The 15,106-nt window shown below is 39.9% G+C and overlaps 1 protein-coding gene across 1 annotated transcript in view; it reads right to left on the bottom strand.

Annotated features, from left to right (window-relative positions):
- Positions 1 to 14,293, bottom strand: part of LOC140835780 (ABC transporter I family member 11, chloroplastic-like) — a 41,123-nt gene extending 26,830 nt beyond the window's left edge. Inside the window, exons 1-2 of the mRNA XM_073201188.1 lie at positions 14,145 to 14,293; positions 13,687 to 13,755 (exon numbers count right to left, since the gene is read on the bottom strand). Of these exons, the coding sequence (XP_073057289.1) occupies positions 13,687 to 13,755; positions 14,145 to 14,293 (218 nt within the window). The remainder of the gene's footprint in view (positions 1 to 13,686; positions 13,756 to 14,144) is intronic.
- Positions 14,294 to 15,106: the final 813 nt, after the last annotated feature.

Raw genomic sequence — 15,106 nt, 5'->3', positions numbered from 1 at the left:
TTGGGGTGCTCCAGTGCTTTTTGTTAGAAAGAAAGATGGTTCGATGCGGTTATGTATTGATTACAGACAGTTGAACAAGGCAACAGTAAAGAACAAGTATCCTTTGCCGCGCATCGATGATTTATTTGATCAGTTACAGGGATCTTCTGTATACTCGAAGATTGATTTGAGATCAGGGTATCATCAGCTCAGAGTTAGAGACGTTGATATTCCAAAGACTGCATTCCGAACCAGGTATGGACACTACGAGTTTATCGTTATGCCTTTTGGTTTAACGAATGCACCAGCGGTATTTATGAGTTTGATGAACCGTATTTTTCAGAGATATTTAGATGATTTTGTGATTGTGTTCATTGATGATATTTTGGTGTATTCGAAGAGTCTGACTGAGCATGCAGATCATCTGAGAATTGTATTGAAAACTTTGAGAAAAGAGCAGTTGTATGCTAAACTGTCCAAGTGCGAATTTTGGCTGAGACAGATTGTCTTCTTGGGGCATATTATATCTGGAGAGGGTATTGCGGTAGATCCGAGTAAATTTGAGGCTGTGATCAGTTGGCCGAGACCGATTTCTGTGCCTGAGATACGCAGTTTCATGGGTCTAGCCGGGTATTATCGTCGTTTTATCCGAGATTTCTCCAGTATAGCGAAGCCTATCACCCAGTTGACACAGAAGAACATGCCATTTGTGTGGTCCGAAGATTGTGAAGCCAGTTTTGTAGAGTTGAAAAAGAGGCTGACTAGTGCACCTGTCTTGACGATTCCTTCAGGTACAGGTGAGTTTGTTGTATACTGTGACGCATCTCACAGAGGGTTAGGGTGTGTTCTTATGCAGCGAGGGCACGTGATAGCGTACGCCTCTAGACAGCTGAAGCCGCACGAGACCCGTTATCCGATTCATGATCTTGAATTGGCGGCGATTGTCTTTGCACTCAAGATCTGGCGTCATTATCTGTATGGCGAGAAATTTGAGATCTATTCAGATCATAAGAGCCTTAAGTACCTATTCTCTCTGTCAGAGCTGAATATGCGACAGCGCAGATGGCTTGATCTGCTGAAAGATTTTGATTGCGAGATCAAGTATTATCCAGGGAAGTCGAATGCAGCGGCGGACGCCTTGAGTCGAAAGGTATGTGCTCTTTCCTTGTCGACCGTAGGTGTATCGAATTTAGTAGAAGATTGTTGCTTGTCTGGATTGACATTTGATACAGATAGTAGACCGTTGCGACTTGCTGTGATCCAGATTGAGCCAGATCTGATTTTTAAGGTCAAAGAAGCGCAGAGAATCGATCCGAGTGTGCAGAGATCGATTGATATGGTCAGAGCTGGACATATCTCAGAATATCAGGTCAGAGATTCTGTTCTGTATGTGAATAACCGCTTAGTTGTGCCAGAGGTTTCAGATTTGAGACGACAGATCATGTCAGAGGCACACTGTAGTCGGTTCAGCATTCATCCTGGTGGCAGGAAAATGTACAATGACTTGAAGACACAATTCTGGTGGAAGCAAATGAAAACCGATATTGCAGAATTTGTGTCTAAATGTTTGAATTGCCAGCAGGTGAAGCCAGAAAGAAAGAAGCCCGGGGGTTTACTTCAGAGTTTGTCTGTTCCTGAATGGAAATGGGACCACATTTCCATGGATTTTGTGACGAAGTTACCTCGATCTTCGCGAGGCTGTGACGCGATTTGGGTAGTGATAGACAGATTAACCAAATCAGCGTGCTTTATTCCGTACAGAATGACCTATCGATACGATCAGATGGCAGAGTTGTATGTCAGAGAGGTCGTCAGATTGCACGGTGTGCCGAAGTCGATCGTATCAGATCGTGATCCAGGATTTACTTCCCACTTCTGGCACAGTTTGCAGCAGGCTTTGGGTACGACTTTACACCTAAGCACTGCTTATCATCCTCAGACGGACGGACAGTCAGAGCGGACTATCCAGACTTTAGAGGATATGCTGAGAGCTGTAGTACTAGACTTTGGTACTAGTTGGCAAGATTCATTGCCGTTGTGTGAGTTTTCATACAACAACAGTTATCAGACTAGCATTGAGATGGCACCGTTCGAAGCTTTGTATGGTAAGAAGTGCAGATCTCCGTTGTACTGAGATGATATCTCTGAGGTACCAGAGTTGGGGCCTGATATGATTCGTGAGATGACCGAGAAAGTGAAGATCATTCAAAAGCGAATGAAGACAGCACAGGATAGACAAGCTAAGTACGCCAATGTCAGACGCAGACCGTTGGTGTTCGAGCAGGGAGACAGAGTATTTTTGAAGATTTCACCTTTCAGAGGCGTTGTCAGATTTGGCAAGCGAGGAAAGTTGTCTCCTAGATACGTCGGTCCGTATGAGATCCTTGAGAAGATTGGCGATCGAGCTTACAGACTTGCTCTTCCTCCTTCACTGTCCGGTATACATGACGTTTTTCATGTATCGATGTTGTGCAGATACATGCCGGATGATTCTCATGTCATTCAACCTGACGAATCAGAGTTAGATCAGACTTTGAGCTATATTGAACAGCCGATACAGATTCTTGATCGGAAAGAGAAACAGCTTAGAACCAAGACCATTCCGCTTGTAAAGGTTCAATGGAGTCGTCATGGCATCGAGGAAGCAACTTGGGAGACAGAGTCTGAGATGAGACAGAAACATCCCGAGCTATTCATATGATGTGAGTCTTCCTTTCAATTTTGATTAGACTGTTTCATATATACTTGCATGATTACTTGTTTACGAGTTCGAGGACGAACTCCTGTCTAAGAGGGGGAGAAATGTAAGGCTCGAGAATTATCAACTGTTATTGATGTTCGATTTGAAGCAATGAGAATGCATGTTATATTATATGAAGTGTTAGGTGAAAAAGATAGAATTTTACAATGTAAGGCCGAAGCCAGACCGCACCCGCACTCAGAAGTGGACAGCAACCGCGGTGCATTGACAGAAAGTTGATGGATTTGTGCGAAGCAAGACCGCACCCGCGGTGCTAACAAGCCCGCACCCGCGGTGGTGAGACCGCACCCGCGGTCATGCAGGGACCGCACCCGCGGTCTAAGAATTACGGAAAATGCAAGATGTGCCGTGGGCACAGCGCACCCGCACTGCTAGTGTACCGCATGATCGAGCAAAACTTGCACAGTAAAATCCCCAATAAAAAATATGATTTTGTATGCTCAAAATAAATCGCAAGTGCACGATGTCAAGTTATAATATAGTGTACGTGAGTACGAGTATCGTTCCACTGAAGACTGTGTTGAACAATTATTATTTTAGTTATTAAAACTTTAGCGACGAAATTTGATTGTTTGTTTTATGACTAATAAAATTCAAGAAAATTTAAATAAACAAGCTCAAAGATTCAATGATGAAATATGAATGCCAAATCAATTGATTAAATTTCAAATGATAAAAGAATTTGTTGGGAATTCTGGTTCACCTACCCCTTATTAATTAATTAATTCGTTCGATTGTGTTCTACGCTTCCGACAGGATTTCCTATTCAATTGAACACACTCTCTCGAGCTATGCCAAACTAATTCACTCAATGAAGTAATTAAATGTCTTTAATTATTTATCAAGAATGAACCGCATTTCGATTGATGAAATCCCCTAGTTTTCGACCCTAAGGACTATGACTATCGACACGTATCCAATTTCATATGTCTATGCAAATTGTAGATCCGCAGATTATACTACTCGATCCTATCACTAGTTATTCTCTCGAACTCACTCGTGATATAAAATTGTCGTAAAAGTTAGCTATGCTCAACGACACAATGAAAATCGTAGAATAATCAAGAATAAATCACAAACCGAAATATAAATTAACCAACTGAAAGTTTGGGGTAGGATCCCCTTTAATCCCAACAAATAATAAAGTTAGCTACTAGAATTCATAATGAAAATAAGCAAAACAATATTCAAACAACGGAAAATAAACTAGAAATACGAGACGTGACGAAATCTGCGAAGAACGATGCCCGGAAAACTTCAAATCTTCACTCCAAGCGCAAAGTTCTCTCCAAAGCTCCTTGACGGCTGTCGAATTATGTCTGAATCAATGCCCAAAATTTGTGCCCTCCCCTTTCCATAGCAACCACCATCCAAATTAAGGTAAGAAATCGCGAATGAGATTTTCCAAAAATAAGCGGCGCTCGGGCGGTAGCGAAGTACCGCTCGAGCGCCATGTTTCCGTAATGTTGCTCGACTGGTGCGGTATTCGCGCTCGGGCGGTAGAAAATCACCGCCCGAGCGCCAAATCTCTGTCTCGGCACTTCGTCTTCTCGCGCCAGGGCGGTAGAAATGTACCGCTCGGGCGCCAACCTTCTGTAATGTCTTTCAGTTTTTTCACTTCTCGCGCCCGGGTGGTAGAAATGTACCGCTCGGGCGCCAAGTTTCTGTCCAACTTCTTCAGTTTATTCACTTTGCTATATTTTCCGTTTTCCGACCATTTTTCCTGCAGATTCATCACACACAAGTGAGACATGATAAAATGCAAATAATTACTCTAAAATGAACAAAATGTAAATGAAATGCATGCATGCACAATGTAAACACAACTAAAACTAATGCAATAAACACGTAAAAACACCACTTATCACCGCACCCGCGGTCATGCGTGTAACTTGAAGAATGAGCCATGTGCTTTAAACCATGCAATATAGATTATGTGTCTTCACCTCTTCCATTTCAGAGTGCTGAGGCCGAGGGAACTTCAAGGAGAGAGCTTCCATTTCTTTTGATCTTAGAGTTGTGATTGTGCGAGATTTAGCCATCCGATTTGTGTTCCGAGGTAAGATTTGTGTCTCTTGCATCGACGGCTATAAGGTGACGTAAGTTTTATTTAATTCCAACATATTTCGACTTTTAAATGTTGGAGAAATTGTAATATGTTAGTTATATTGTGTTCTTGATATTATGAGCATCGTAGAAACGTTACCGGATTGATTTTCAGATACCGTATGACGTTGTTTCGAAATTCCAGCATGTATTATGAGAGATTATGCAGATTTTCAGTGTTGAAATGATTGTGCTATTGATGTTGAATTGATTGAGGTTAATCGATTATTGTTATGTTGAGATTGAGTTATCGGTATCGCGAGACTACGCCGTTACGCCGTTGAATTACATTGAAAGCGATTACAGAATTGTACATTGAGATGTATATGGATAGAGTGCACATTTATTATGCTATTTCAGATTTGTATTGACTACTTGGTATTCGAGACTTCGACTACGACACCGACTATTCGACAAGAAAGGTATAATTCATGTGGTCTCGGGATTGCACAACTCGATTCAGATTTGATACGAGTTTCCCTAAATCACATACTAGATTGTTATTACATTTCATTATGTAATGCCTTGTTTTTTTACCTTACATCTCCTTCTTTATTCTTTTTTTTTTCTTTTTTGTTATTCCCCCTCACCTTACATCTCCTTCTTTATTCTTTTTTTTTCTTTTTTCTTTTTTTTTTTTTGAATACACAATTTTCACACATGTACTCCCTAGGCTAAGAATATAATATAACTTTGGATTACAGCCGGTTGGGAGTATGATCTTTTAATGAGTGCATTGGAACGGAGGTAAATGTAAAGTTCAAGGCGAATCGAATTTTCTCATTCAAGGTCCCACATAGCGACTTATTTTCACGGGTTTGCATGCTAAATCAACTCATAAATGGTGCCTTTCAAGTTAACCACATAAAACTTTCAAATTTCACCATTATTCCTACAAAATTCTAGCCCCCACACATATGTGCTCAAAAAGTTCAAAATTTGTACCAGAATTCATGCTTTAACAATCATGAGTATCATTCACGACGTGACCCAATCAATATTTTTGTAAACTATCAATTCACCATCATCATTGGCTCATAAACATGTCTTCTCACCATAACGACTTTAAACAACATAAATGCAACGACTTAAAACCAATTAACTAAACACGCAAAACAACCTAACAAAACAATCTACCCCCCTCATACTAGAGTTGTGCAATGCCCTCATTGCACAAAACGAAACAAAAACTAAGAACAAAAAGAACCATGAATGCAAATGCAAAAGAGAATATGCAAAATAAAAAGAAAGGGGAAACAGTAAACTCCCCTGATCAAGGCTCATCCTCGTCATGTTCCGGCGGTTGCACTCCGGCGGCACCCCCGTGCTGGTAATAATCATACTGGAACTGGAATGGGGGAGGAGGTAGCGGAGACGGCGGCACGGTCGATGGGTCAACGCCCCCTTGCACAAGCAGCGAGCGCATCATGGAGTCAATGTGAGACAGATGGTCGGTGACATACGAGTTGAATTGACCTTGATGCATTTGGAAGGCGAGATTCTCGGCCATCATATCGGTGTGAGTTCGCCGGCGGGAGAAATATAAGGCTCGAGAATTATCAACTGTTATTGATGTTCGATTTGAAGCAATGAGAATGCATGTTATATTATATGAAGTGTTAGGTGAAAAAGATAGAATTTTACAATGTAAGGCCGAAGCCAGACCGTACCCGCACTCAGAAGTGGACAGCACCCGCGGTGCATTGACAGAAAGTTGATGGATTTGTGCGAAGCAAGACCGCACCCACGGTGCTAACAAGACCGCACCCGCGGTGGTGAGACCGCACCCGCGGTCATGCAGGGACCGCACCCGCGGTCTAAGAATTACGGAAAATGCAAGATGTGCCGTGGGTACAGCGCATCCGCACTGCTAGTGTACCACACCCGCGGTCGTGCGTGTAACTTGAAGAATGAGCCATGTGCTTTAAACCATGCAATATAGATTATGTGTCTTCACCTCTTCCATTTCAGAGTGCTGAGGCCGAGGGAACTTCAAGGAGAGAGCTTCCATTTCTTTTGATCTTAGAGTTGTGATTGTGCGAGATTTAGCCATCCGATTTGTGTTCCGAGGTAAGATTTGTGTCTCTTGCATCGACGGCTATAAGGTGACGTAAGTTTTATGTAATTCCAACATATTTCGACTTTTAGATGTTGGAGAAATTGTAATATGTTAGTTATATTGTGTTCTTGATATCATGAATATCGTAGAAATGTTACCGGATTGATTTTCAGATACCGTATGACGTTGTTTCGAAATTCCAACATGTATTATGAGAGATTATGCAGATTTTCAGTGTTGAAATGATTGTGCTATTGATGTTGAATTGATTGAGGTTAATCGATTATTGTTATGTTGAGATTGAGTTATCGGTATTGCGAGACTACGCCGTTACGCCGTTGAATTACATTGAAAGCGATTACAGAATTGTACATTGAGATGTATATTGATAGAGTGCACATTTATTATGCTATTTCATATTTGTATTGACAACTTGGTATTCGAGACTTCGACTACGACACCGACTATTCGACAAGAAAGGTATAATTCATGTGGTCTCGGGATTGCACAACTCGATTCAGATTTGATACGAGTTTCCCTAAATCACATACTAGATTGTTATTACATTTCATTATGTAATGCCTTGTTTATTGATTTATATTCGAGTCCTGAGATAGGAGATATTGGCAGACTGGCCAAAACTAGACGTTTCGGTGTATCGACGCATGGTAGTAGATTTACTCTATGTGTAGACCTTCGATACAGAGTTGACCGAAGTCTAGGAATAAGACGTACCGTTGCCTCGAGTGGTTGGGTAGGTAACAGACCGTCTTATTCACACGGGATCCCTAGATTAGAAATGAGTCGAGTCAAGATTTAAATGTTGAATACAGATTTGTATTCTTCTACATGTTTAGATTTGCATTAATGTTACTTGATATATGCTATGCTCTTGTACATGATTATTACATTGCATGCATCCATGTTTTATACTGGGATATGTTCTCACCGGAGTTATCCGGCTGTTGTCGTGTCTGTATGTGTGCATGGCAACAGGTGGGGCAGGATCTGGGTCACGAGCTAGATGAGAGGTTGATGATAGCGTGGAGATCTCGGGCATGGAAGATTTCTAGTGGTTTCTATTTAGACTTGTATCACCTATGTTTGTAGTTGGTATGTAAACACTAGTGTATGGTTGTACTAGACAGACATGTATGTACATTATGTTGTTTATTTCTTATAAAGACAATGTTATGCTGTGACTACACATTTGAATTAATGTTAAAAGCAAATTTTTGACCCACATTTTCGAACAAAGATCCAATTAAATCCCAAAAGAATTGAGTTAGAGCCTGGGTCCCCACAATTCCTTTCAGCCAGCACCGTCTACTCAGTCACAGCAGAGGCCAGGAGGGAGCCAGACAGCGAGCCAGCCTCCTAGACAGCAGGCCCGATTGTTTGCTTTGACTGAGGAGCAGGCACAGGATGCACCTGATGATGTTGTGGCAGTAGTGTCTGTCTCTTCTCCGTTAGGGACAGGATTGATATCAATGAAATCTGTTAAATCGTGTATACTGCAGTACGATGGGCATACGATTGAATTAGACTGTATTGTGCTTGGTTTATCTGATTTTGATTGTATTTTTGGTATCGATATGTTGACCAAGTACCGAGCTACAGTCGATTGTTTCCACAAGATAGTTGATTCAGACCTGAGATGGCTGAGGAGTGGAAATTTTATGGTAAAGGTTCTCGTGCTGGAATCCCTTTGATATCTGCAATGAATATGACTCGATTATTGCAGAAGGGAGCGGATGGATTCCTGGTATATTCAGTTGATTTACTGAAACCGAGCCCATCATTGGCGGATTTGCCAGTGGTGTGTGAATTTGCTGATGTCTTTCCAGATGAGATTCCTGGATTGCCTCCGATTCGAGAGATAGACTTCAGCATTGAGTTAATTCCAGGAACAGTTCCGATTTCGAGAGCTCCATACAGGATGGCACCGATCGAATTGAAAGAATTGAAAGAACAGTTGGAGGATTTACTGGCCAAGGGGTACATTAGACCGAGTGTGTCTCCTTGGGGTGCTCCAGTACTGTTTGTGAGAAAGAAAGACGGGTCGATGAGACTTTGTATCGACTACAGGCAACTGAACAAGGCAACGGTAAAGAATAAATATCCATTGTCTCGTATTGATGATTTATTTGATCAGTTGCAGGGTTCTTCGGTGTATTCCAAGATCGACTTGAGATCTGGATACCATCAATTGAGAGTCAGGGACTCTGATATCTCTAAGACAGTATTCAGAACCAGGTATGGACACTATGAGTTTATTATCATGCCTTTTGGTTTGACGAATGCACCGGCGGTATTTATGGGATTGATGAACCGCGTCTTTCAGAAATACTTGGATGATTTTGTTATCATATTCATTGATGATATATTGATTTATTCAAAGAATATGATTGAGCATGCTAATCATCTGAGGAATGTGTTGAGCATTTTGAGGGCAGAAAAACTGTATGCTAAATTGTCGAAATGCGAGTTCTGGTTGAAACAGGTGGTATTTCTGGGACATATCATATCCGGAGACGGGATATCAGTTGATCCCAGTAAGGTTGAGGCAGTGATTTCGTGGCCAAGACCGACATCTGTACCAGAGATACGCAGCTTTATGGGTTTGGCAGGATATTATCGCCGATTCATTAATGATTTTTCGAGTATTGCCAAACCGATTACACAGTTGACTTAGAAGAATGCTCCATTTGTGTGGACAGAAGACTGTGAATCCAGTTTTCTTGAGTTGAAAAAGAGACTGACCAGTGCGCCTGTGTTGACGATTCCTTCAGGCACTGGTGGATTTGTTGTTTATTGTGATGCATCTCACCGAGGATTGGGTTGTGTATTGATGCAGCAAGGGCATGTGATTGCTTATGCCTCGAGACAGCTGAAACCCCATGAAACTCGTTACCCAATTCATGATCTTGAATTGGCAGCCATAGTCTTTGCTTTGAAAATATGGCGACATTACCTCTACGGTGAGAAATTCCAAATCTATCCAGATCACAAAATCTTGAAATATCTGTTTTCGCAATCAGAGCTGAATATGAGACAGCAGAGATGGCTGGATTTGCTGAAAGACTTTGATTGTGAAATCAAGTACTATCCAGGGAAATCCAACGCAGCAGCAGATGCGCTGAGTCGAAAGGTATGTGCACTATCCTTATCGACGATGGGTGTATCAAATTTGATAGAAGAGTGCTGTTTTTCTGGATTAGATTTTGAAATAGATTGTCAGCCTCTGAGATTATATACGATTCAAGCTGAACCGGCATTGATATTGAGAATCAAAGAGGAACAGAAAAGTGATCAGAATATACAGAATTCGATTTCTATGGTCAGAGCGGGACATCGATCGGAATATCAGGTGAGAAATGGTATTTTGTATGTGAATAATCGTTTGGTTGTGCCGAATGTCTCGGATTTAAGACAGAAAATACTAACAGAAGCGCACAACAGTCGTTTTAGCATTCATCCTGGTGGCAGGAAAATGTATAATGATTTAAAGACACAGTATTGGTGGAAACAAATGAAATCAGATATCACTGAATTTGTAGCCAAGTGTCTGAATTGCCAACAGGTGAAGGCTGAACGAAAGAAACCAGGAGGATTATTACAGAGTTTGTCCATTCCTGAATGGAAATGAGATCACATTTTTATGGACTTTGTGACGCAGTTACCGAGATCCTCCAGAGGTTGTGATGCGATTTGGGTCGTGATTGATCGATTGACCAAATCAGCATGCTTTATTCCATACAATATGACGTACAGATACGACCAGATGGCGAATATTTACGTCAAGGAAGTGGTAAGACTGCACGGAGTGCCAAGTCGATTGTTTCAGACCCTGATCTTCGGTTTACTTCGCACTTCTGGCAGAGTTTGCAGCAAGCTCTCGGTACGAAGCTACATCTGAGTACCGCATATCATCCACAAACTGACGGACAGTCAGAACGAACGATTCAGACATTGGAAGATATGTTGAAAGCTGTAGTGCTTGATTTCAGCACTAATTGGCAAGATGCATTGCCTCTTTGTGAATTTTCGTACAACAACAGCTATCAGACGAGTATTGAGATGGCCCCATTTGAAGCGTTGTACGGAAAGAAATGCAGATCCCCTCTTTATTGGGATGATATCTTTGAAGTTCCTGAGACTGGACCTGATATGATCAGAGATATGACTGAAAAAATTAAATTGATTCAGAAGAAAATGAAGGCAGCTCAAGACCGACAAGCCAAATATGCCAACCTCAGACGACGACCGTTGGTATTTGAGACTGGAGACCGAGTATTTTTGAAGATTTCTCCTTTCAGAGGTGTTGTCAGATTTGGCAAGAAAGGGAAATTGTCTCCAAGATACGTTGGTCCATATGAGATTCTCGAAAAGATAGGAGATCGTGCCTATCGACTCGCATTACCGCCTTCATTATCTGGAATACATGATGTCTTTCATGTATCAATGCTGCGGAAGTATCTCCCTGATGATTCTCATGTGATTCAGCCGGACGAGACCGAGCTGGATGAGACATTGAGTTATGTCGAGAAACCGATCCAGATTATCGATCGTAAAGAAAAACAGCTCAGAACAAAGACAATTCCTCTTGTGAAAGTTCAATGGACTCGTCATGGCGTGGAAGAAGCCACTTGGGAGACTGAATCTGATATGAGACAGGAATTCCCAGCATTGTTCCACTGATGTAAAGTTCTATTACATTTCTGTATATACTCCTTATTGATATGATAGATTGCTTGTGATTTCGAGGACGAAATCATATCCTAAGGGGGGGAGAAATGTAATGCCCGAGAATTAATCACTGTAATTAATAAGGATTGATTTATAATGTCATGTGATTATGAAAAGATCAATCGGAATACCGAGAAGCACATTTCAAATTAGAATTATGAAATGTACATTGTGAGCAGCACCGCACCCGCGACATAGGACGCACCGCACCCGCGGTGAGGAGGCAGTAAGGTAGGCTATTTGTATAGCACGAGCACCGCACCCGCGGTCTAGGGGACACCGCACCCGCGGTCATCACCGCACCCGCGGTAGGAAATGAACCGCACCCGCGGTGCGACGTGCGTGGAGAAAAATAAGCCACTTGCCGTGATGCATGCGTGAGTTGTCTATATATATATATGCGTGCAACATAATCCTTAGAGATAGAAATTGAAATCCGAAGGGAAGTTTAGCTTCTTGTGCTTCAAGCTTCAACCTTGAAGAATCCGTCCGTCTGATTTTAAATCCGACTTCGGTATTGAGTTCCTGGCAACGTAGGCTACAATTGGACGTAAGTTTTACTACGTTTTGACATGTTTTAGAATTATGATATTGTCAGAATTGAATGGAATTCATATATGATGTTCTTGACATGTTAGACATCATAGAATCGAAGTCAGATTAAGGAACGGACTGATTATGGAATTGTTATGAATTTTTAGGGTATATTGATTTATACCAGACAGATTTGAATTGTGATTGGATTACGGATTGTATTGGGTATGGGTTATGGATTGTAACTGTTATCTGGTGATATGGTATTGACGGGGATACTGAGTTTGTACCGTTATGCCGTTGATTTTGAATTAAATCAAGATTGATCAGATTGATATTGATTTGAAAGGTATATTGACATGAGATTATTGATATTGTCATTGCCAGACAGACTGTGAATTCAAGACTTCGACTGAACCAGAAACCGACGAAAGAAAGGTATAAGTCAATGTGGTATTGGGAGATCGACTTGAGTCGGATTAGACTTGAGTTTCCCTACATCCCCTAAATCACATACTTTATTTTATTGCATTGATATTGCATTGATTTGATTGATATACTTGTTCTCTTGATTATAGATAGCAGGTATTAGACGAGTAGTCTTATGACAGAAGTGTCTGATAGTGGTGGGATCACCACGGGCACATTGCACGATGTCATGAGATATTGTGTTGGCGGAAGTGCCATAGTCTGCTACTGGATAATTGGCTATCGATGTGGATAGAATTATAGCTCATTCTATTACTGGTGATCGGTATTGTATTGATGTGGATAGAATTATAACTTCTTCTATTACTGTTGATCGATGTTATATCGATGTGGATAGAATCGGAGTTTCTTCTATTACTGGTGATCGATACTATACTGATGTGGATAGAACCAGAGCTTCTCTATTACTGGTGATCGATACTATATCGACGTGGATAGAACTGGAGTCTTTTCTATTACTGTTGGTCGATATGGAATGCCAATGTCTGGAAACCGGGATCCCTAGACTAGCTAGGATTGAGTCTAGTCTAAAACGTGGAGTCACGTATATGTCGACAGTCTATGATTGATTATGTTTCAGAATTTGATACATATATCTGTTACCTGATTACATGCTTTATATTGTTTATATGATTGCATTTTTCATTGATTTATACTGGGATTATATTCTCACCGGAATTATCCGGCTGTTGTCTTGTCTGTATGTGTACTTGACAACAGGTGGGACAGGTTCAGGGTCGAGGAGATGAGGAGAGATCGAGTTAGAGTGGAGACTCCGGACTTTGATCTGAGATAGGATTTGGACACTTGATATTAGTTGTTAAACTCTAGTTTGAATAAATGTTTATGATACAGGACTTGTATTTTATATACTGATATGTATATATGTCTTGATTTCACTACGTTCCGCATTTTAAAAAGAAAAATTTTTAGACCATGTTTTATAATCGATTAATTATCCCAATGATGATTAAGAACTTGATTAGCGTCCGGGTCCCCACAACATTACCTTTCTGGAAACTCGAAGACAATACCAACTCTTCCTGAATTTAACATTTCAGGAGAATTATTTGGACGGCTGATAAGCCCAAATCTTATAGAGATTTTTAGGGATTTTATTAGTGCTTATCTAGACTTTTTATCCCTAATTTTGTGCTTAATTGAATTAATAATTGTAGATTTATATAAAAGATGAAAAATGATTAAATTTGGAAATAAAATATATTTAAAAGACTTCAAAAGAAAAAAATACTAAAAGAAAGGAAATAAAATATTTTTATTTTATTATCTTGATAGTATTAAAGTTCTTGATAAAGATGAAGTCTAATATTTGAAAATGAAATCTATAATTTTATTATCTACATGGTTTAAGTGGAGATGTGCTTAAAAAAGAATACAAAGAGGAGGCCCATTAAAAAGAATAAAAAGGGCAGAAGCGTACAGAAGAAAAAAAGCGTCGTAACGTACAGAGTGAAAGAAAGAGAGAAGAAGCACGGAAGTGCAGAACAAAGGAAAGAAGCATAGAACAGAAGGCTACTGTGAAGTAGCACCAGCACGGAAGAAGGAAAAGAAGGGAGGAAGACTGAAGATAAAAGCTGGAGAAATTCCTCACACATGCTACAAATCACAGAGAATCTCTTTCATTCATTCTTAACTATGTTTTCTTCATTGAATTTAAACACTGATTTTGACTTTTATTTTAAATTTATGGAGTAGATTTTTATAGACTAAGGCCACAATAGGACCGAGACAGATTATTTTTGATGTTTTAAGTTTGATTCAAGTCGATTATTTATTTTATTTATTGATTGATGTCATTTATCACGTGTTCTTTCAATCTGGCCAATTAAATAGAATATTTGTTGGTTAATCTAAAACCGGAAGGCGGTAGATTGATATTTGCTTATATATCAATCAACACATGGTTAAATTGGTTAGAAATAGTATTCGGTTTTAGTGTGCGACCTTAGCTTGAAAAAATGGAATTTCACAGCTATTTAATGCGGTTGAATCTAATTAAATTCAGTTAGGAATAATTGGACTGTTAGATTTTATTAGGTTTATTAAATCAAAGAATCGTTTAATAAATAATTTTGGGAATTACGTCTAATTTATTGAATATGAATTTGACACGTAGATTATAAGTTGTCTCGGTACCGTTGTGCGCCTTAGTCATTTTTAAATAATTTCAATTTTCATCTAATTTAATAAATTGGATTTTTTTTGCTTTAGTTAATTTATTTAAATAGTTTTATTTAGTTTTAATTAATTTATCTCCACTCATTTTAATTATAATAGCCTAAATTAAGAACAATAATTCATATTCTAGTATTTAAACATCGATCTCTGTGGGTACGATACCTGGACTCATCTCCAAATACTATTACTTGACCTAGTTCCCTTGTTAGATTTATTCCCAACCGAAATCA

The sequence above is a fragment of the Primulina eburnea genome, chromosome 7 (assembly GCF_022965805.1).
Source record: "Primulina eburnea isolate SZY01 chromosome 7, ASM2296580v1, whole genome shotgun sequence".
Lineage (NCBI taxonomy): Eukaryota > Viridiplantae > Streptophyta > Magnoliopsida > Lamiales > Gesneriaceae > Primulina > Primulina eburnea.
The sequence above is the reverse complement of the archived record's forward strand: the minus strand, read 5'-3'. Positions and strand labels throughout refer to the sequence as shown.